General features: G+C 39.9%; 1 protein-coding gene across 3 annotated transcripts; it reads left to right on the forward strand.

Moving 5' to 3' along the window:
* The first annotated feature begins 213 nt into the window (after positions 1-213).
* LOC138958719 (histone-lysine N-methyltransferase EZH2-like) lies at positions 214-22081 on the forward strand. Of its 3 annotated transcripts, none has more exons than XM_070329968.1 (18): positions 214-310; positions 2958-3244; positions 3635-3763; positions 4714-4830; positions 6571-6781; positions 7126-7258; positions 8144-8310; positions 8548-8639; positions 8915-9211; positions 10725-10819; positions 14538-14704; positions 15092-15205; positions 15979-16040; positions 16236-16286; positions 16567-16662; positions 18940-19021; positions 19375-19540; positions 21324-22081. In XM_070329968.1, exons 2-18 carry the CDS (start codon positions 2984-2986, stop codon positions 21382-21384), a joined length of 2301 nt encoding a protein of 766 aa, XP_070186069.1. In that variant the 5' UTR covers positions 214-310; positions 2958-2983; the 3' UTR covers positions 21385-22081. The 3 variants fall into 3 exon arrangements, with proteins under 3 accessions (XP_070186069.1, XP_070186072.1, XP_070186070.1); XM_070329969.1 differs by lacking the exon at positions 214-310 and adding an exon at positions 348-365; XM_070329971.1 differs by lacking the exon at positions 16236-16286.
* The last annotated feature ends 128 nt before the right edge of the window (positions 22082-22209 follow it).

Consider the following 22209-nt stretch of genomic DNA (forward strand, 5'->3'; position numbering starts at 1 on the left):
TGGTTTGGAACTAACCTGAATGAGTATACTGTCCAGCAAGAATGCGATTATCCTGCGAGCAAAATATTACAATATGAGAAAATGTTGAATGCCTAATATACATCTGGAACAAATAACACATTTCCGTTCTTTTCTCTACCGTTTGAATAAATTAATTTATGTTGTTATTGAACGGGTTCATGGTGCCTATACTCATTTAGAACAGACACCGGAAGTAGAACTCTTGGGGCATGCGATGCGGGCTTTGTGTTTGATTGTCTGTTTTTGAGAAGTAAAGTAGCGTTTCCATCTTCACAGTTTTGGTGGCAAGGTTGGTGATGTACTTTGTCGATAGCAGTAACAAGTGCATGTTCTTCTGATCACTGGTATGATTCTAAAAGAGAGATCACATCACCCCCCTCCTAAATCAGCTCCACTGGCACTGGTTGCCCGTTCCTGCCCGTATCACCTACAAAATCAACACTCTCACCTACAAATGCCTCCATGGTCTCGCCCCTGCCTATCTCTCCGACTCTCTCTCTCTCTATGTCCCTTCAGGAGCACTCAGATCATCTGCCGACTCCCTCAAGCTCAACATCCCCCACACCAAACTCAAAACAGCAGGTCAACGCTCATTTTCTTTCCAAGCACCTAGCCAATGGAACACACTACCTCTCCCCCTCCGTCAACAACAGTCCCTCGAATCATTCAAATCTGCACTCAAGACATTCCTTTTTTTCAAATAATCCATGCATTCTACACTGCCCACCCCATCCCACCCTGAATAACTGTACATATTTTAATGGTTGATGGTGTGTGTGTGCTAGTGACTTTAAGTCTCCGTGTGTGTGAATGAGTGTATGTGCGCCTTGAGTCGCCTGTTGGTGAGATATGTGCGCGTTATAAATATTCGTATTATTATTATTATTAATTGTCTTTATTTAGAGTAAGAGCAGCATTTGAATGGGATTGTGTCAACCCAGTTCTGTGTACATGTATGTACATTTACCTGTAGACCCAAATTAGTAATACTAATAGTAGTAGTAGTAGTAGTTTGGGACTGGTGTTATCGCCTAGGCCTCGCGGCCCATAAGTTGTCCAATTCTTTGGTTGCGTACAATTGGATTTAAATTTCTCTCATCGTCAATGTCGACGAATCTGTCCAATAATGTTGTTGTGGACTTGTCCACGAGATTTTTAAAATTGTTAGTGCTTAAATTGATACAAAGTTGACAATCTCAATCTTCTCTTTGATTATAATGAGTGAAAGAACATTTGATTGTAGAGTTAACAGCCCACGTGTTATCTTGCAGTATTCCCCCCTCTGCTTCTTTACCTCTGTAAACTTGTAGAGCTAGTTATTTTTCGATAATGACCCAGCAACCAAACAAATAACGAGCCAGCAACAGCCTGAATCCTCGATAGTGCAATGGGTTGAGAAGCTGTTCTGTTTTGGTACTACTTTTGCGACTGAAAAGTTCCGAACGCTCTATACGTACGAAATATACATCTCTGGAGCAAACAATACAAACATACCGCATTTAAATTAACAACTACAGGCCTGAACACATGAATCTCCATATAAAATCCATGAGTTAGGTTGTTTTCTGAATCTAGATCTGCCGTGCACACACCGTTCATCACAAGCAAATTCCTAAGGCAAGTAACTCATACTCTTGCGAACAAGAGTAGTTCCCCTTCTTTTAACGCAGTTTCTTCGACAACACTGACTGCAATCCGACGGTCAGTTTTCAACAATATTTCATTTTATAAACAGATCACACGCAACCAAATGCACACATCTCATCAATTTAAACAACATAAAGCGGTTTCATACACTATTTTCCCCAGAAAACTGAACTTCATACAGTAATTAACGTTGGAACACGGGTGCAAAAGTTCGTCTGCTAGTCCCATTTGACGAAAGAACATTATCCTAAACGATACTAAAACATAAACAGAACACACAATATCTGCCTTTACCGCCACAGCAGAATAACAGCATATCTGTGTACTTGATTTTAGTCTAAAACAGGGAAACTGACAAGAAGTGTTAACAGAATGGAATGATTTGCACGGAACTATACAACCGCGCATTAATCGATCGCCTGCGCAGGTTGACTGGTTGAGTGATTCGGATTCGATCAAACTTTCGCACAAAAACTCCTGTTTTCTTTGAATAACTGAAGAAAGGAGGAATAAAGAGGTTACACACCTCGTCTCAGTGATTATTAAAAATAATGGTCTCAGTTCGCGGTCATGAAAAAGCTCGCTGAAGCTCGCATTTTTCATGATCCGCCAACTTCGACCATTATTTTTAATAATCACTGAGACTCGGCATGTAACCTCTACGTATTCAACTTAAGAAAGGCCAGCCACAAAGGCATAAGGCCAAAAAGAAAAATATGTCTGTTTCCGGTAACCCAACCGACCCTATTTTTAAGCGCCAACCCTAAAGTTTTTTTTCACTTTTCGCACCAAAAAACAAAACAAAACGGGAGGTAATCAGTCGATGAGACTTCACAATCGAAGAGACTTACCTCCCGTTTCCGTTGTCACGCGAAAAAAACATGGCGGCCAATGACACCGGGAATCCCTCTGAAAACGTAAAAAAAAGGTTTAAAAAAATTTTTTTTTTAAACATTTCAAAAAATGACCGACCGACCCTATTTTTTTTGGCGATGTTACCGGAAACAGATATATTTTTCTTTTTGGCCTAATGTATATCAGCGGAGACTTGATTGAACTTTGAAGACGTGTCAGTCTCACTGTGACTGTCAGAATCTCAATTTTCTGGCAGAGATTAGGACTTGAAAAAAGGAATAGTTCCATGTACTTTAATTTTATTCAGTATGCACCAGTGTGTCATTGTCAGTTTAATTTTAAATGTGTACATTTAAAAAAAGTTAATTTTTAATGGTCAAATATGCCATTTGCATGACTGACCATCACATGTATAGTCCTCTTGTTTGTGACAGGATTCTACACAGCAGAATCACACAACATGGAATCAGAGCGCACAACGCGCAGTGGACTCCGAGCGTCCACTTCAGGGACTTCTGTCACTTCCGGTGGCAGTGCCAGTGTCATGCCAGCTTCATCTGTCCTCACCTCAGTAGCATCATCAATCCACAGCGACCAAGGTAGTGAAGCGTCACAGACTCGATTGGGACCCCTCACAATCAGTGACTGGAAAAAACGTGTGCGCACAGAGTACATGCGAATCTGTCACATGCGTAAATACAAGCGAGCTGATGAAGTCAAGGTAAAGTTTGGATGTTCCAGTCTTTAGATCTGTAGATGTCTCTTACTGAGTGACTTAGCTTAGTTATGATACAAACCTATTGTCTTTGTGTCTTCTCTTTCAAGCATTCATCACGTTTGTTCTTCATTTCAAATTTCAAGTCTCTTTCTGTGTGTTTCTCTAGTTTTAATTAGGTTTGCTACAATTGGCATTTATGCTCCATCAGTCCAAGCACTGATTTTTTGGTTGCATTTACATGAACTTGCGCGATTTCAGGCAAGATCTTTTCTAAAAATTGCAGCAAATGTGGGTTTTTTAGGTTGAGATAATATTAGGAACAGTATCTGGCAATTGAGTTAATTTCTGGTTCAGTGAAAGTCAGTCAATAAATCATGTGCTGGTGTCTTGCAGAATGCATTCTCAGCCAACAGACAGCATATTGAAGATGAAGTGTTGAAGCAGGAAGAGTGGCTGAAAGGTCAGAGCAACCCCAAGCTTATTGCACCCCAGGTTCTGCCAAATACTCCCATCACCAGAAAGGTAAGGTGTTCACAGCTGTTTTCAACTCCTTGTGCGCTTTTGGGCTCAGTGCTTGGATGTAATTCTGCCTCTGAACATGGGTTCTAGTGAAGAAAATGTGAGATAGAATCAAGCTGTCTCAGCTGTGCTCAAAGAAGAAATTAACAGTCAATGAGAGAAGACCAAGCCTGCACAATTAGGCGTTTTAAAAGGGTGGTGTGAGCTGGTTACCCTGATTATTATTTTCAACTACAACTTCAAGTGCAAATACTGTGAACTCTAATTGCTTCAAATGTATATATATGGGCGGGGATATAGCTCAGTTGGTAGCGCGCTGGATTTGTATTCAGTTGGTCGCTGTCAGCGTGAGTTCGATCCCAGGTTCGGCGGAAATTTATTTCAGAGTCAACTTTGTGTGCAGACTCTCTTCGGTGTCCGAACTCCCCCCCCGTGTACACTACATTGGGTGTGCACGTTAAAGATCCCACGATTGACAAAAGGGTCTTTCCTGGCAAAATTGCTTAGGCACAGTTAATAATTGTCTACCTATACCCGTGTGACTTGGAATAATAGGCCGTGAAAGGTAAATATGCGCCGAAATGGCTGCAATTACTGGCCGTATAAAATTTCATCTCACACGGCATCACTGCAGAGCGCCTAGAACTGTACCCACGGAATATGCGCGATATAAGCCTCATTGATTGATTGATTGATATATTTGTTTAGATGAATTTTAGTAACGATAATGGCAGCATAACATTTGTAACACAGTCAGGTTGAAAGTTATTGTATAAATAACATAGCTTCAATGTACAATGTTTATTATCATCCTTTTTTGAAGAGCTGCAAATGTTTTACATGAGAAATAACGCTCATTTTTACTATGGGATCAAATGGGAAAACACGAGACACTATTTCTTGTTTGGCTGATATTGTGTCAGCTTTAAAAGAATCTCCTTTCTTTTTTACAGGCTGAGGTGACAAGTGGCGCGAATTTTCCCAGTCAGACAGTTGCCCTGCGTGTGATGAATGCTGTCAAGCCCACCCCTACTATGTACTGCTGGGCCCCACTTCAACAGAACTTCATGGTTTGTAACTGTTTTTAACCTGTTTCTTTGTATGTTGGAGTGCATGTGTAATACCTGTGTATGTTAGTGTTCATCACTGGATGAATTTTATGAAAATGTGTATAACAAACTGTTGCTGATGATAACATATCAACCTTTTGTTTTTTCTTTGTTAAATATGTTCTTCATCGGCTAAGGTCTAGTCTTGTAACTACATTTATTCCCCCCTCTGCTTCTTTACCTCTGTAAACTTGTAGAGCTAGTTATTTTTCGATAATGACCCAGCAACCAAACAAATAACGAGCCAGCAACAGCCTGAATCCTCGATAGTGCAATGGGTTGAGAAGCTGTTCTGTTTTGGTACTACTTTTGCGACTGAAAAGTTCCGAACGCTCTATACGTACGAAATATACATCTCTGGAGCAAACAATACAAACATACCGCATTTAAATTAACAACTACAGGCCTGAACACATGAATCTCCATATAAAATCCATGAGTTAGGTTGTTTTCTGAATCTAGATCTGCCGTGCACACACCGTTCATCACAAGCAAATTCCCAAGGCAAGTAACTCATACTCTTGCCGACAAGAGTAGTTCCCCTTCTTTTAACGCAGTTTCTTCGACAACACTGACTGCAATCCGACGGTCAGTTTTCAACAATATTTCATTTTATAAACAGATCACACGCAACCAAATGCACACATCTCATCAATTTAAACAACATAAAGCGGTTTCATACACTATTTTCCCCAGAAAACTGAACTTCATACAGTAATTAACGTTGGAACACGGGTGCAAAAGTTCGTCTGCTAGTCCCATTTGACGAAAGAACATTATCCTAAACGATACTAAAACATAAACAGAACACACAATATCTGCCTTTACCGCCACAGCAGAATAACAGCATATCTGTGTACTTGATTTTAGTCTAAAACAGGGAAACTGACAAGAAGTGTTAACAGAATGGAATGATTTGCACGGAACTATACAACCGCGCATTAATCGTTCGCCTGCGCAGGTTGACTGGTTGAGTGATTCGGATTCGATCAAACTTTCGCACAAAAACTCCTGTTTTCTTTGAATAACTGAAGAAAGGAGGAATAAAGAAGTTACACACCTCGTCTCAGTGATTATTAAAAATAATGGTCTCAGTTCGCGGTCATGAAAAAGCTCGCTGAAGCTCGCATTTTTCATGATCCGCCAACTTCGACCATTATTTTTAATAATCACTGAGACTCGGCATGTAACCTCTACGTATTGACCGTTTGTAAGTGATATACCGACTAATAAATGTTATGCCAGTAGTGGTAATCCTTTTTTTTCTTCAGGCCTGGCCTTTTTGATGGTTACTTCTTCTTTCTTTATTTTGCTGTATCCACATTGTTTTAAGGACTGCTTTTGGTAACTTCTGCTGCTGAATAGTTCACCTGTGTTTTTTTACCAAAGGTCATTAGGTGTCATGACAATTCACAGAATTATCGCAAGATAAGCAGATGAGCTTTTCTTTCAGCAGACAAAGTTTTGAACAAGTTTTAACTTTTAAGCTCAGATTCACCAAGTTATAGATTTGGTAGTTATGATATAATGTTTTAGACAGTCAAACATTTATGTTCCAAGTCCAGTTCAAAATAGATCAGTCATTGCTGTCTTCAGTGCAAACAAGCGCATGTGACAGTGTTCTCTTTGTGGTAGGCGTACTGGAGCAGCTCACAGTCTGCAGCTGTCACGAACTTTATTCAATTTGAACTGTTGTTTCAGGTGGAAGACGAAACAGTTCTGCACAACATTCCTTACATGGGGGACGATATTTTGGACCAAGACGGCACCTTCATTGAGGAGCTGCTGCGCAACTACGACGGCAAGGTTCATGGTGGTCGCAACACCAACTTCATTTCAGACGACATTTTCCTAACTCTCACACAGTCCCTCACTGAGCTCTATCCTGACTGCAGTAGCATCAAAGATGAAGGTGAGTGGTAAGATGATAAGAGATAGATTTGTGATGTTGGTTTTGTTTAATGTTTTGATGGAGGTACTTTTTGTAGATGTATTTGTTTTGGTGTGAACATTTGTGGAAGTCTTTTTTTGTTTGTTTATAAATCATTGATAACAGCTTTGTTTCCAGCCAGTCCACATACTTTTGGGCCAACATTGTTATTTGCATCTTTGGATGAGGTTAGATGAGTGTTTACAATTTATCGGGCTATTTTCATACAGTATCATTGGTGACAGAATATGATCTTCACTATGAAGTTGGGAAATACTTGTTTTAGAATTCACATGTAAACCGTGGGATGTTGCGAAATTGTTCAGTGGAGAGCGGAGAGGAATCGCAGAGCTCCGTCCTGACGACAGACAGCAAAAAGACAGACATCCCACCAGTGCTGTTTGAAGCCATCAGTGCCACCTTCCCTGAGAAAGGCAGTCCAGATGAACTCAGAGACAAGTCAGTATGCTTTTCTGTGTGGATATCGCTTGACTGATTTGTGTGGCAAAGGGGCAATAAAAGCGAGAGAGAGAGAGATTAAGTGTGTGCACTTGTGTGTGTGTGTTGGTTCGAATTTAGAAAGAATGTTAAATGATTAGTTGATAGTGCTAACATTGTAGAAACTCAAATAGTCAGCATTTTATTCTTGGAACTAGTAGACTCCTAAGTCAAGCAGTCTTGGGAACCCATACAATTTCGTCATATTTTGTATGCATGATTGTCTAGAATACGATCAGTACGGTCAGTGGGGAAAAAATATGACGAGAAAAATTCCAAGACTACTTTTCTTCACAAGCCCCTCCCGAAGCTGATCCAGTATTTTGACACGTAATTACAGTTTTTGTCAGTAAACATTGAAAAAAGCATTTGTTTCAAATGTATTGGTAAACTAAATGAACGGTGTGACAGACTCGTTTGAAGCATGTTTTACTTTTAATCATGGATGTTCAAATGCTGTGTGGAGTACGCTCATTTTTCTGAAAATACACCAAGTTTGTTTGAGAATACTCAAAGTGCAAAACAGGGGTTCCCAGGTCTGGCCAAGGTTTACATGGGGTATAATTCTTATTTGTCTTGACAAACTAGAGTACTGCTTGAATTACAAGCAGAATTGTTTTCAGCAACAGAATTATTTTATTGTCCTTTCTTATAATCTGAACTTTGCTTACAACTCTAGATGCAAATGATTCGTAGTGATCCCCGAAATCGGCGTATGCTGCCTGAATGGCCGGGTAAAAAGGGCCATTCACGTAAAAATCCACTTGTGTGAAAACATGAGTCAACCTGAGTTTCAGCCCATGAACGAAGAAGAAGTAGTGGTGTAATGTGTTGATTCTCTTACAGATATCGTGAGCTGTTGGAAAACCAGTTGGACCCCAACACCTTGCCTCCAGAGTGTACACCAAACATTGACGGCCCCGACGCCCAGTCAGTGCCCAGAGAACAGACTATGCACTCCTTCCACACTCTCTTCTGTCGACGCTGCTTCAAGTACGACTGCTTCCTGCATCGTAAGTCACCTTGTATTACTCAATTAAACCGACAATTTGAGACATTGGTTATTGTTTTGATTATCATTATAGTACAGACAAAACTGTATGACGACTACCCAAGGGAGTGGAGTGGTCGTTGTGGACAGGCATTCGTTATGGAAAGATAGTAACCAGGGCAGATTCTGTTTCATATATTAGTGTACTACCTGCATCAGCTCACAAACGTATAAAACCATGATCAAATTACGTTTGCAGCCTACCACCCTACCCCCAGCATGCTGACGAGGAAGATGGCTCAGAAGAAACAGGAGAGCGAACCTTGCGGGCTGGAGTGCTTTCTTCACATTGTGAGTCAATAGTGATGTTACTGAATAAAAAATATGTAAAGAAGAAAAGACTGTGTATGAAAGCTTGTCAGATGCTCACATCAATGCTTGTGTGTACTGCAAGATAATGCCAAGTAGTTGTGCTTGAGAGAGTGTTGAAGCAGGAAGCTGGTGAATGCTACTGGTACACACAAGGTCTAGACACAGAAAAAAGTGTTCTAAAACTAGGCTGTTTTCTTCAAATGTGATGCTTTTGATATTAACCTGCAGTTCTAAAGTCTTTGTTTTTTTCACAGGCAGGCATCGAACCCCGACAACAAGAAGAACCTGACTCAGAGTCAGCAAGCAACTCCCCGCCTCGTCTGAGTCGTAAGCTCAAGCAGAATGGCAGCAGTCACAGCAGTAACAGCAGCGATGACAGTGATCGCAGCAATGATGCGACAGATGTGGAGATTGCGTTTCCCCAGCGACGAGGGCCCACCAATGCCGAGTGGAGTGGTGCGGAGGAGTCGCTGTTCAGAGCCGTGTCTGACATGTATCGCAACAACTACTGTTCTCTCTCCAAGCTCATCGGCTCAAAGACTTGTCGGCAGGTTTGTGTACTTAATAGCTTTTCTATAGCACAAGTCCCAAAGCATAGCTCCAAGCGCTTTACAGTTACAATGCTCAAAAAGATGAAGAACAAGTAATGGCAAAAGCCTAAACATCACAGGATAAAATGTAGCACAAGGACTTTCGATGGTTCCGGCTGTCAGCAGTCTTTCAAATCTTGTTTTTTTGGTTAGAGCAATTCCCAGAAAACTACGAAACAGATTTTGACCAAACTTAGGTAGTGAATTCTTCCAGGCGTGTTTTTTATTTTTTTATTTTGTGGACAAAACCGTTTGATTACATCATATCCAATCTTTTTTTTTTAAAATTGAGGCGGAACTGTAGAAACAATTTATGGATAGCTTGCATATGCTGGTCTGTGTTTGTGGTGGTTATATTTTATGCAGAACATTGTTTTCAAGGTTAAAGTAATTCTAGTGTTTAAGAATGTGATGACTTGAAGTGTCAGTGGTTTGCTTTCTGAAGACCTGACTTCTACTTATTGTAGACTATTAGTTTCACTGGATTTATGCAAGAAAATGGAAAAGAAAATCATTTGTCAGTAGTTAGTTCTAACTAGATCATTTATTGCCTTGCAGGTGTATGCATTTGCCATCAAAGAGGAGGCATAGTTACAGTTCTGACTACACTGTTTGTTGCCATGCAGGTGTATCAATTTGTCATCTTTAAGAGTTGTTACAGTTCTGACTACACTGTTTGTTATCTTGCAGGTGTATCAATTTGTCATCTTTAAGCGTAGTTACAGTTCTGACTACACTGTTTGTTGCCATGCAGGTGTATGAATTTGCCATCAAAGAGGAGGTGTAGTTACAGTTCTGACTACAACGTTTGTTGCCTTGCAGGTGTATCAATTTGTCATCTTTAAGCGTAGTTACAATTCTGACTACAACGTTTGTTGCCATGCAGGTGTATCAATTTGTCATCTTTAAGCGTAGTTACAGTTCTGACTACACTGTTTGTTATCTTGCAGGTGTATCAATTTGTCATCTTTAAGCGTAGTTACAGTTCTGACTACACTGTTTGTTATCTTGCAGGTGTATCAATTTGTCATCTTTAAGCGTAGTTACAGTTCTGACTACACTGTTTGTTACCTTGCAGGTGTATGCATTTGCCATCAAAGAGGAGGCGTAGTTACAGTTCTGACTACAACGTTTGTTGCCTTGCCGGTGTATCAATTTGTCATCTTTAAGTGTAGTTACAGTTCTGACTACACTGTTTGTTACCTTGCAGGTGTATGCATTTGCCATCAAAGAGGAGGCGTAGTTACAGTTCTGACTACAACGTTTGTTGCCTTGCCGGTGTATCAATTTGTCATCTTTAAGTGTAGTTACAGTTCTGACTACGCTGTTTGTTACCTTGCAGGTGTATGCATTTGCCATCAAAGAGGAGGCGTAGTTACAGTTCTGACTACAACGTTTGTTGCCTTGCCGGTGTATCAATTTGTCATCTTTAAGCGTAGTTACTGTTCTGACTACGCTGTTTGTTACCTTGCAGGTGTATGCATTTGCCATCAAAGAGGAGGCGCACATTCCAGACCTGAAGGAGGAGCAAGCTCAAACTCCACCCAGGAAAAAGAAGAAGAAACAGAAGTATGAAAGTAGTGTATTCTTGAAGACTATTTTATATGTGTTGCATACACAGTCGAACCTGTCAATAATGACCACTCAAGGGACTAACGAAAAATGGTGGTTACAGACAGCTGGTTGCTAGGGAAAAAGTGGAATTGTGTTGAGAAAAAAAGAAAACTTTATAGGGGATCCTTTGGGATGGTTGTTGTGGGCAGGTGGTTGTTATGGAGAGGTTGTCACAAGGGCAGGTTTCACTATATCGCGTTAGATCTTTCTGTGTGTTCTAAGGGTCTGTCCATCTGGTAAAATGGCTGGAGACACATGCAGTTGCAATAAACTGCATCCAAATTTCAGATAGTTGATTGTGAATGGTGAATCTGGCCAAGTAGCTGGTGAAGGCTGAGAAGAAATCAAAGGATCTGTGCAGTTAGCATATTTGTTGTCTCACTCATACTTTCTTTGAGTGTCAGTATAAACTGTAAAGTGATTTGCATGTAAGTGAAGTACATTAGTAAGATGTTTAGTAGGATTCATCCCTAGCTCATCTGTCTCGGCATTTTAAAGCTAGTGTTCTCTGTGTGCAGTTTACACAGATTATTTTTCCAGTGTTCGCGCTAGGAAATGTTATCAACAGGACAAGAACAAAACATCCTGCAAAACATTAAGCATGCCAAACAGTCAAACTAAAGTGTAGTAACATACCCCTAGGTTTATTTTGATACGAAAAACAGTCAGATGAAGTCAAAACTGATGGGACTGATCAGCTGACAATTTCTTTTTAGCTTTTTTCACATTAACACCGGAGATTTCAGGTTAACGCGAACACTGTTATCCTGAGCTTTTATCTTGAGTAACATGTGTGTGCACACATATGCTACCTTTCTGCACTTCATTGCTCTGTTGATCTACCTGTCTTCATCCTTGGAGATTTCAACTCGTGTGATTTGTTATCCCGCATTTGTTCCTTCAACATAAACAGAACATGTTGTGGTAACATTCCTGATGTTTTGAGTCAGTGTGACAACCTGTGCTGGGTTGATCAGACCATGATGTGGTGCATTAGTTGCCAAAATACAAAGAAAAAGTTAAACTTTCAATGACTGTGGTTAAAACAACACAAGTCTGGACTTGAGAAAATGCAGAGGAACTCTGTGGTTGTTTTGAAACAACTGACTAACTGAGTGGGCTGTGTTTATACAGAACTGTCAAAAGGGAAAAGATGAAAAATACACAATTTTATTTGAAGCACTTCTTGAAGCAGTCTCTATTTCATACCTCTATCCATCTTTTGCACGGGAGTGAATATAACTATTTCGTTGATAGCTGTTTGTTACTACTTGGTGTTGTGATTCAATTAGTTCTTTAAATTATCTTACTTGTTGAAATTTCAAACAGAGATATCGCAGCCATCACATGACGTAATTGTCGTGTAGCTACAATATGTGCTACAATTCCATGCAACATGTTTGCAAAATTACAGCAAAAAATTGTAAATGCAATTTTGACATTTTTGCAGCGCATAAATGAGAATTACCACGTAGCATAAAATGGAATTGTAACTTTTTCATCTTTTTCACAACTGGTGCAGTCGCCTAGTGGTTATGATGTCGGCCCCGAAATCTCGGTGTTCGAGTCTCTGTAGAGCTCTTCATTTTTTCCCCTTGATTCCTCTAGAAAATAAAGTTTGCTTGGCCATGAGAGCTTAAACAGAAAGTTACCAGCCCAAGAGTCAAGCATGGAATGATGCCGTCAAGGTCATGAAGGCAGTATAGGTTGGGATTCAGGCCGCCTTTTATGTACAAAATTTGATACAAGATTCTCAGCTCGATCTTTTCAAACATCTGGCCCCTATATAGTCATAAATACACTTACAATTATTACGAGTATTATTCAAGAACCACAGCATCCTTTGTTCTCACAGTCTCAGAGATTACCTTCAGGATGACTTTAAAGTACCGTCTGGGCATTAGAATGCATAAAGGAAAACTTTTGTACGCGGTGTTGTTATCGTTCTTAACCAAGGTTAACCAACTCCGTCTGGGCGTAAGAAAGCATTTAGGAAATCTTTTGTACCCGGTGCTGTTTTTGTTCTAAAACAAGCTTAACCACCTCCGTCTGGTCGTAAGAATGCATGTATGAAATCTTTTGTACCCGGTGCTGTTTTTGTTCTAAAACAAGGTCAACCACCTCCGCCTGAGGATAAGAATCCATTAAGGAAATGTTTTGTACCCGGTGCTGTTTATGTTATTAATCAAGGTTAACCACCTCCGTCTAGGCGTAAGAATGCATTGAGGAAACTTTTTTTTACCCGGTGTTATTTTTGTTCTTAAACAAGGTTATCCATCTCCATCTGGTCGTAAGAATGCATTTAGGAAATCTTTTGTACCCGGTGCTTTTTTACATTTAGTCAAGTTTTGACTAAATGTTTTAACATAGAGGGGGGAATCGAGACGAGGGTCGTGGTGTATGTCTGTCTGTCTGTCTGTCTGTCTGTCTGTGTGTGTAGAGCGATTCAGACTAAACTACTGGACCGATCTTTATGAAATTTGACATGAGAGTTCCTGGGTATGATATCCTCAGACGTTTTTTTCATTTTTTTGATAAATGTCTTTGATGACGTCATATCCGGCTTTTCGTGAAAGTTGAGGCGGCACTGTCACGCTCTCATTTTTCAACCAAATTGGTTGAAATTTTGGTCAAGTAATCTCCGACGAAGCCCGGACTTCGGTATTGCATTTCAGCTTGGTGGCTTAAAAATTAATTAATGACTTTGGTCATTAAAAATCTGAAAATTGTAAAAAAATTATTTTTTTTATAAAACGATCCAAATTTACGTTCATCTTATTCTCCATCATTTTCTGATTCCAAAAACATATAAATATGTTATATTTGGATTAAAAACAAGCTCTGAAAATTAAAAATATCAAAATTATGATCAAAATTAAATTTTCGAAATCAATTTAAAAACACTTTCATCTTATTCCTTGTCGGTTCCTGATTCCAAAAACATATAGATATGATATGTTTGGATTGAAAACACGCTCAGAAAGTTAAAACGAAGAGAGGTACAGAAAAGCGTGCTATCCTTCTCAGCGCAACTACTACCCCGCTCTTCTTGTCAATTTCACTGCCTTTGCCATGAGCGGTGGACTGACGATGCTACGAGTATACGGTCTTGCTGCGTTGCATTGCGTTCAGTTTCATTCTGTGAGTTCGACAGCTACTTGACTAAATATTGTATTTTCGCCTTACGCGACTTGTTTTTTCTTTAGCAAGGTTAACCACGGTCCACCAATGTAAATGTGATATAGTGGTGGCGCCTTGCCTGTGATAACCCCTGTGCAAACTGAAAAGAAAAAAAGTGACAATTTATATTCTCTGTTGATTTATGCAATGTTATTGTAAAATGGCATGTAGGTGTATGTGGATGGTTGCCGTATGTGTGATGGAGTATGCTTTGAGTGGCTTGTGCTGAACAGGATTTATAAGATGTCTGGAGTGAAGGCTCGTTTTACGGCAGACTGTGATGTGAATACTAACCTGTGATGTTATTTTGTGATGTGATCCAATGTTTACTGTGTTTATTCCTTGTGTGTGATGAACCAAGACAAAAATTGCTGTTTGTACCCACAACGCAGACAATCAAGTTGTATTGTTTTTATTGTTTACCCTAGCCATTTGTATATATTGTGCATGATGTGCTGACTAGATACTTCTGTAGCTGCTGTCAATACTATAGGTTGTGGTCGATGCACTGCCGCAAGATTCAGCTAAAGAAGGACGGCTCAGCAAACCCTGTCTACAATTACCAGCCTTGCGACCACCCGGGTCAGCGTTGTGATGAGTCGTGTCCGTGCATCATGGCACAGAACTTCTGTGAAAAGTTCTGCCAGTGCAGCAGTGACTGTGAGTGTCAAAAAGGACGTGTTGTCCTGAAACTCCTTGTTCTACTTTCAGGCATGAGATTTTTGTGCCAGTTGGTGGATTTCTGGCATTTTCAAAGTCAGAGAGATTATTCATTAGATCCCTAGATGGCATCAAATTGCATAATTTAAAAAACAAAAATGTTGGGGAGGAGGATGTATTTTGGCTTTCATTTTGTATTTCATGATTCTATGCCTGACTTTGCATGTTGTTCTCTGGTAAATCTGCAGCATTTTCTTGTCCCAGAAACAGAAACATTTTGTTATTAATTTGTTTTATAAAATTTTTTTTTTAGATCTCTCTTACGTTAAATTAGGTGTCAAACGTTAAACCTTTGAACGTCGAATGTGTGCATTTCCATGTGCCCAGGTCAGAACCGGTTTCCGGGTTGCCGGTGCAAAGCGCAGTGCAATACCAAGCAGTGTCCATGCTTCCTGGCTGTACGAGAGTGTGACCCTGACCTCTGTCAGACCTGTGGTGCAGGTAGGTGATGATGATAAAGACTTATGAATCGCCTAGTCTCGTATAAGCTCACAACGATGTACAATATAATGCACATATACGTACGCACGCTCCGATGCGAGCACACACACACTGAAATATTTTGCTATCGTTGAGCGTACCCACGCTAAACACTTTCTTGGCAACACGGTACAAAGAAGGTGACTCTATCATCCTCATTGGAATTAGAAGATTATGTACACAACCCTTTTCAATCAGCTTGCCATACAGGCAGCCATACTTCATCTTCAGAGGTTTTAAGAATGAAGCATCTAAGTAAAGGAATGTACATGGCTGATATGTGAGGGGGTGATCACTGAAGTACAGGAACAAATAGGATCATTGCTGATCATACATGCCAGATATTAGAATCACTGTTGATCATAATTATAGGATCGGTCAGTCCCATGCTAAACAAAACAACTGCTTACTATTGCCCAACAGCTTTGCTAAATCCAGAAATTCTCCAACATGATGCTGCCGGACTCGGCAAAGTGCTCAGTATTATTGCTATGGTAAGAACACTGTAGTTTACATGGCATCTTCAGATGGATACACTTTTGAAGAGTTGCCATGGTTTGTTTTGCTTTGGAATGAGGTTAATGTTAGTAATTTTTTGGTAATAAGGGAGATGTAAACATTGATGAAACATTGTTTGTTGCTGGGTTTTTTGATTGTTCGTGTTGCACGTTTGTGACCTTGTCTTTTTCTGTTTTATTGTTTAAAGCGGTAGAAATCTGGGCTTTGTGTTTCAGATCAGTTCGATACACTCAAAATATCCTGCAAAAATGTTAGCGTCCAGAGAGGCCAAAGAAAGGTTAGTATTGACTTGTACGTGCTGACAGAATGCATATTGTGTGTGTGTGTGTGGATATGTGTGTAAGCTGCAATTAGGCACCTCTCACTTTTTTGTGTACCAAAGGGACCAGCTTGTTTGGCAAACTATCTGGTCGATTTGAAAAAGAATTGTTTGTGTCAAGTGTATGATTATGTCATTTTTTTCTCATTAAAGCATGGTTGTGAATCTGTCGCTACCTCTGAGACAGGGAAAAGAGGAAAAAAGGTAAATATGTTTCAATGTGGTTTAGCAAGTAAGAATGTTGTTGTATGAGAATGCTTCAGCATTTAAAATATTCAGATTATCGGGTTAGTGAATGGTTGCAGCTAGGTAAGAAGAGCCCTCTTATTGATACACAGATCAAAGAGGTTCGTTGTAATGGGATGTTCATGTATGGGGTGCGTGTTGGGGGGATAAGAGCATGTATAAGGGTTAGTGTGAGAGAGAGAATGAGCCTGTTTCTTTTATTTTATTTTATTTTTTACCAAGCATGCATTTTTTTCAGCACCTTTTGCTTGCGCCGTCAGATGTGGCAGGGTGGGGCATCTTCCTTAAAACACCAGCAGAGAAAAACGAGTTCATTTCAGAGTACTGTGGTGAAGTATGTAAACGCCAACAATTGTTCTTTTTACATTTAGTCAAGTTTTGACTAAATGTTTTAACGTAGAGGGGGGAATCGAGACGAGGGTCGTGGTGTATGTGCGTGTGTGTGTGTGTAGAGCGATTCAGACCAAACTACTGGACCGATCTTTATGTAATTTAAAATGAGAGTTCCTGGGTATGATATCCTCAGACGTTTTTTTTCATTTTTTTGATAAATGTCTTTGATGACGTCATATCCGGCTTTTCGTGAAAGTTGAGGCGGCACTGTCACGCCCTCATTTTTCAACCAAACTGGTTGAAATTTTGGTCGGGTAATGTTCGACGAAGCCCGGACTTCGGTATTGCATTTCAGCGTGGTGGCTTAAAAATTAATTAATGACTTTGGTCATTAAAAATCTGAAAATTGTAAAAAAAAACCATTTTTTATAAAACGATCCAAATTTACGTTTATCTTATTCTCCATCATTTGCTGATTCCAAAAACATATAAATATGTTATATTCGGATTAAAAACAAGCTCTGAAAATTAAATATATAAAAATTATTATCAAAATAAAATTTTCCAAATCAATTTAAAAACACTTTCATCTTATTCCTTGTCGGTTCCTGATTCCAAAAACATATAGATATGATATGTTTGGATTAAAAACACGCTCAGAAAGTTAAAACGAAGAGAGGTACAGAAAAGCGTGCTATCCTTCCCAGCGCAACTACTACTCCGCTCTTCTTGTCAATTTCACGGCCTATGCCGTGAGTATACGGTCTTGCTGCGTTGCATTGCGTTCAGTTTCATTCTGTGAGTTCGACCGCTACTTGACTAAATGTTGTATTTTCGCCTTACGCGACTTGTTTTAAAATTGTGTGCGTGGTGTGTGTATGTGTGGTTGTGTGTGTGTAATGCCTCTTTTCAATTTGTTAATACTTGAGCCATGCTGTGAAATTCAAGTATCTTTCTCATGGGAGCTTCAGACCCATTTCATATGTTGAAAAAGCGTTTACAGATTATTAGTACCTCTGTGAAATCATAAAGAAATATTGCAGATGCCGGCTTTCGTTGGAGATACATTTGTTAAGATGCCCAAAAGATGACAGTGTGAGATTTATTGTAAAAAGATGCCTTTTAAAGTCATAAAAACAAGTGTAGATGCTTCATTAGGCCTAAAAAAAAAAATAGCTGTGGTTACGGTAACCCGACCTACCCTATTTTTAGGGGCCCACCCTATAACTTTTTATTATATTTGTCAACAAAAAAAACACAAAAAAAACCACAAGAAAACGAGTGCAGAAAACGCAATGAAAGCGAAAGCGCTCGAGTCGCACACTTATTTCCCTGTCAAGTAGGTTTAATTTGTACACATTAGAAACAAAAAAAGTTATAAAAAAAAAGTGATTGCCTACCTTCCTACCCTATTTTTTTTGTGGCTATGTTACCTTAACCACACCAATTTTTTTTTTGGCCTTAGTTGATATGTTTGTACATCTGAAACAGTGGGACATGGAAACCGTAAGCCATACTATTTGGTACCATCACAGTTTTTGCACCAGCACAGAAAAAACTGAGTTGAATTGGATGATTCATTTGTATCTTTTAATTATATTCTTTCTTTATTTGGTGTTTAACGTCGTTTTCAACCACGAAGGTTATATCGCGACGATTTTAATTGTATACTCTAAAAACAAAACAACAGTTGAAAATCAGAGTTTTTCTTGTTTTTAGTGTCTAAATGAATATCCAGAATGACGGGCGCAGTGGCGTGGTGGTAAGACATCGGCTTCTTAATCGGGAGGTCCTGAGTTCGAATCCCGGTCGCTGCCGCCTGGTGGGTTAAGAGTGGAGATTTTTCCGATTTCCCAGGTCAACTTATGTGCAGACCTGCTAGTGACTTAACCCCCTTCGTGTGTACACGCAAGCACAAGACCAAGTGCGCACGGAAAAGATCCTGTAATCCATGTCAGAGTTCGGTGGGTTATAGAAACACGAAAATACCCAGCATGCCTCCCCCGAAATCGGCGTATGCTGCCTGAATGGCGGGGTAAAAACGGCCATACACGTACAAATCCACTCGTGCTAAAAACATGAGTGAACGTGGGAGTCTAAGCCCATGAACGAGAAGAAGAAGAAGAATATCCAGAATAACCAAAATGATGTGGGGTTACGTGGAAACCTGTCCTCAGTACACAAGATATTGACATGTACTGATTGGCTCTGTGAATATGTACACTTAGAAGAGAAGTGTGGGTGATGATGTGCATATCCTTTGTTTTGAATTGACTAGATCATATCCCAAGATGAGGCTGACAGAAGGGGGAAGGTTTATGACAAGTACATGTGCAGCTTTCTTTTCAACCTCAACAATGGTAAGTTTGAACGCTTTTCTTGTTGTGCATGTCACTCTGTTTGCAACATCTGTGCCATTTAGCTCATAGATGGAGTGGCCAAGCAAGATATTGGGATTAAGAAACAAACCAAACGTCTTATTCTGTTCACTTCTGATCCTTTTGTTTTGATTTTCTTTTAGCTTTAGTATCAGTGTAATATTAGTGTCATGTTTTAGTAGTATACCTGATGAACTTTGAAACAGATACACGAATGTATCACTATCAGGATGCAGGAAAGCGCCCTGAGATTGCTATTTGGCAGTGAATAACGCTATTTAGGAACATTTGATTATTATTGTTGTTATCATATTGAAACAAACGGTTGGTTTCAGACTTTGTGGTGGATGCCACTCGCAAGGGCAACAAGATCCGTTTCGCCAACCACTCCATCAACCCCAACTGTTACGCTAAAGTCATGATGGTCAACGGTGATCATCGCATCGGTATCTTTGCCAAACGACCCATCCAGGCTGGCGAGGAACTCTTCTTCGATTATCGGTATGAAATTATGCATGTGTGTGTGCGAGTGTTTTTGGGTGGAGGTGGCTTGCCACTGCAGTTGTGTTCCAAGTTGTGAGTGCTGTTAAGATACTGGAAACCAGATTGAAATTTTGACAGGCAGTTATATCTTGATTGATCATTGTATTCTGCACTTTTGTTTTTTAATGTGTAGAAAATCTCGGGGAAAAACATACCACCTGAGTGAACTGTACTACAAATGACTGTTCATACATTCACTGAACATTATTTTCACATGAGTATGCAATGGGCGGTTTTGGTGAGGTTATGCCCCCTCTTTCTTTTGTCTGGTAACTGGCGCCACCTCGCGGCAAGATCACACAAGAAAGGGAAAAAAACCCTTGCATTGGTCCCAAATAGCATATCGGTTTGGTAACAGTTCGTGTGTAAATCGTGCATTTTATACGGTAAACAAACAATGGTCGGTTCTGGTGAGGTTATGCCCCTTCTTTCTTTCGGCTGGTAACTGGCGTCACCTCGCGGCAAGATCACAGGAGTTGTCTCGCGTTATCACCCCAGAAGCGCTAATTACTATGCCTAATTTAAGAGAAATAGAATGATTTGTCGACGTCAACCTTTCTTAAACTCCATGCTCTATACAGTGGAATCCAGCTATAACGAACCTGGGTATAACGAAATCCCTCTTTTAACAAACTGCCAATGATTTCTTGGCAGACAGCCTTTTATTTCTTACTTGTTACTTTTCGGCTACATCGAACCTTTTGAACTTATTTGCATAACGAACCCCTCTTTAACATCTGTTTTCATCGCCCCAGAGCCGTTTTGTCTCTAAAAGTCACAAGGCTACAACGAACTGATGTCAATAATTGTCTCCAAAGACAAAAATACACAAACACAAGTGCACATCGCGTGATGAGCGAACTCTGAACAAACTAACAGCGGGAGGTGCACGGAACAGATCTAACCAAAACCGAAAGTTGTGGTGACGTCATGACATTTTGCGATGTACGTCAGCGAAGCTCGTGCACATGTGGTCTGTCTTGCTAAAAACAATGGCTGACGAACATGGTTTCGAAATCTGGAACTGTTTTTTTGTTTTCTCCGATCTGTGACCGAGTGACGCGATATAGAACCACGCGTTCGTTTGAATCGATACTCTCCTCAGGCAGTGAAGTCTCCTAAATTGCTCAACACTGTGGACAGTCCGGAGTGCAGTTATGTCCCGTGAATGAGCGAGTCAAAGTTTTATCGTGAAAACTGACGCTTTTCGTGCACCTCCCGCTGTTAGTTTGCCTCTCTCTATGGATTATATTATGAAGCTGTTGAAAACATGCAGAGATTGTACTCTCCAAGGTATCCAGTTGGCCGCTGTCAGCGTGAGTTCATCCCCACGTTCGGCGAGAGATTTATTTCTCAGAGTCAACTTTGTGTGCAGACTCTCCTCGGTGTCCGAACACCCCCGTGTGTACACGCAAGCACAAGACCAAGTGCGCACAAAAAAGATCCTGTAATCCATGTCAGAGTTCGGTGGGTTATAGAAACACGAAAATACCCAACATGCTTCCTCCGAAAACGGCGTATGGCTGCCTAAATGGCGGGGTAAAAAACGGTCATACACGTAAAATTCCACTCGTGCAAAAATCACGAGTGTACGTGGGAGTTTCAGCCCACGAACGCAGAAGAAGCAGAAGAAGAAGTACTCTCCAACGAAAGATCGATGGGATGTTGTACCCGGAATCCACTGTATTAGCACACAAAAGTGATATGTGTTTAGTTAACATAAGCACTCTCTCTCTTTCAGCTATGGACCCACGGAACAGCTCCGCTTTGTTGGCATCGAGAGAGATGAGGCAGCAGCATGAAAAATCAAAGTCATACCAAAGCTCAGAATGCATTTCCCATTTCAAAGAATGTTTGGTGTTGTAAATGAACAGAGAATGTCAGAACTTCAGATGTGTTCATTACATGTATCTTTTTTATTTTTTATTTGCCGATAACATTTACATAGTTTGTGTAAAGAAATAAAATAAATGTTTTTATAATGAATGAATGCTTGTTTACAGACTAGTTTATACATGTCTTGTGTGCGTTATACACTGAAGTGTAAAGCATGGAGAGCATAGATTACTGTGGTTCGCGCTATACAAGCTGTCATTATTATTATTAAGTAGCTGAAAGTTCCCTGCAGTCATAAACACACATACACAAACACACACTGACACATGAAACCAAACAACACTCATCAAATTTTATTCAGCTGTTGCTACATCAAATGAATTCCACGTGAAAGGGCCAAGCACAGGGTGAGCATTATAGTACATGTACTGGCGCATTAAAAACAGTTTGAATTCACAATAATACTCAACTGAAAATATTATTTCTCTTTTTGTTTTAGTTCAAGAACTCAGAATCGGCACATTAAAGTTTATCATTTAATTTGCAACTCATCACTTAGGTCCATGAAGGGTTGCTGGTGATTACAAAATTACAGGTTTTAAGTTTCATTCATCTCGAGTTCTTCTAACCCTAACCCTGAAAACAATTATGATCAAAATTTTTTTTTAAAAAGTTGTTCTCCATGAAATTGAAAGGTACAATTTTGACTGATGTGATAGAAGGTGCATGTGATTGTGAGTTGCTTTATGCAAAATGCAATGCTCAATTGTCAAAATGTACGTCTGATCCAA

Source organism: Littorina saxatilis, linkage group LG2 (genome assembly GCF_037325665.1).
Source record: "Littorina saxatilis isolate snail1 linkage group LG2, US_GU_Lsax_2.0, whole genome shotgun sequence".
Lineage (NCBI taxonomy): Eukaryota > Metazoa > Mollusca > Gastropoda > Littorinimorpha > Littorinidae > Littorina > Littorina saxatilis.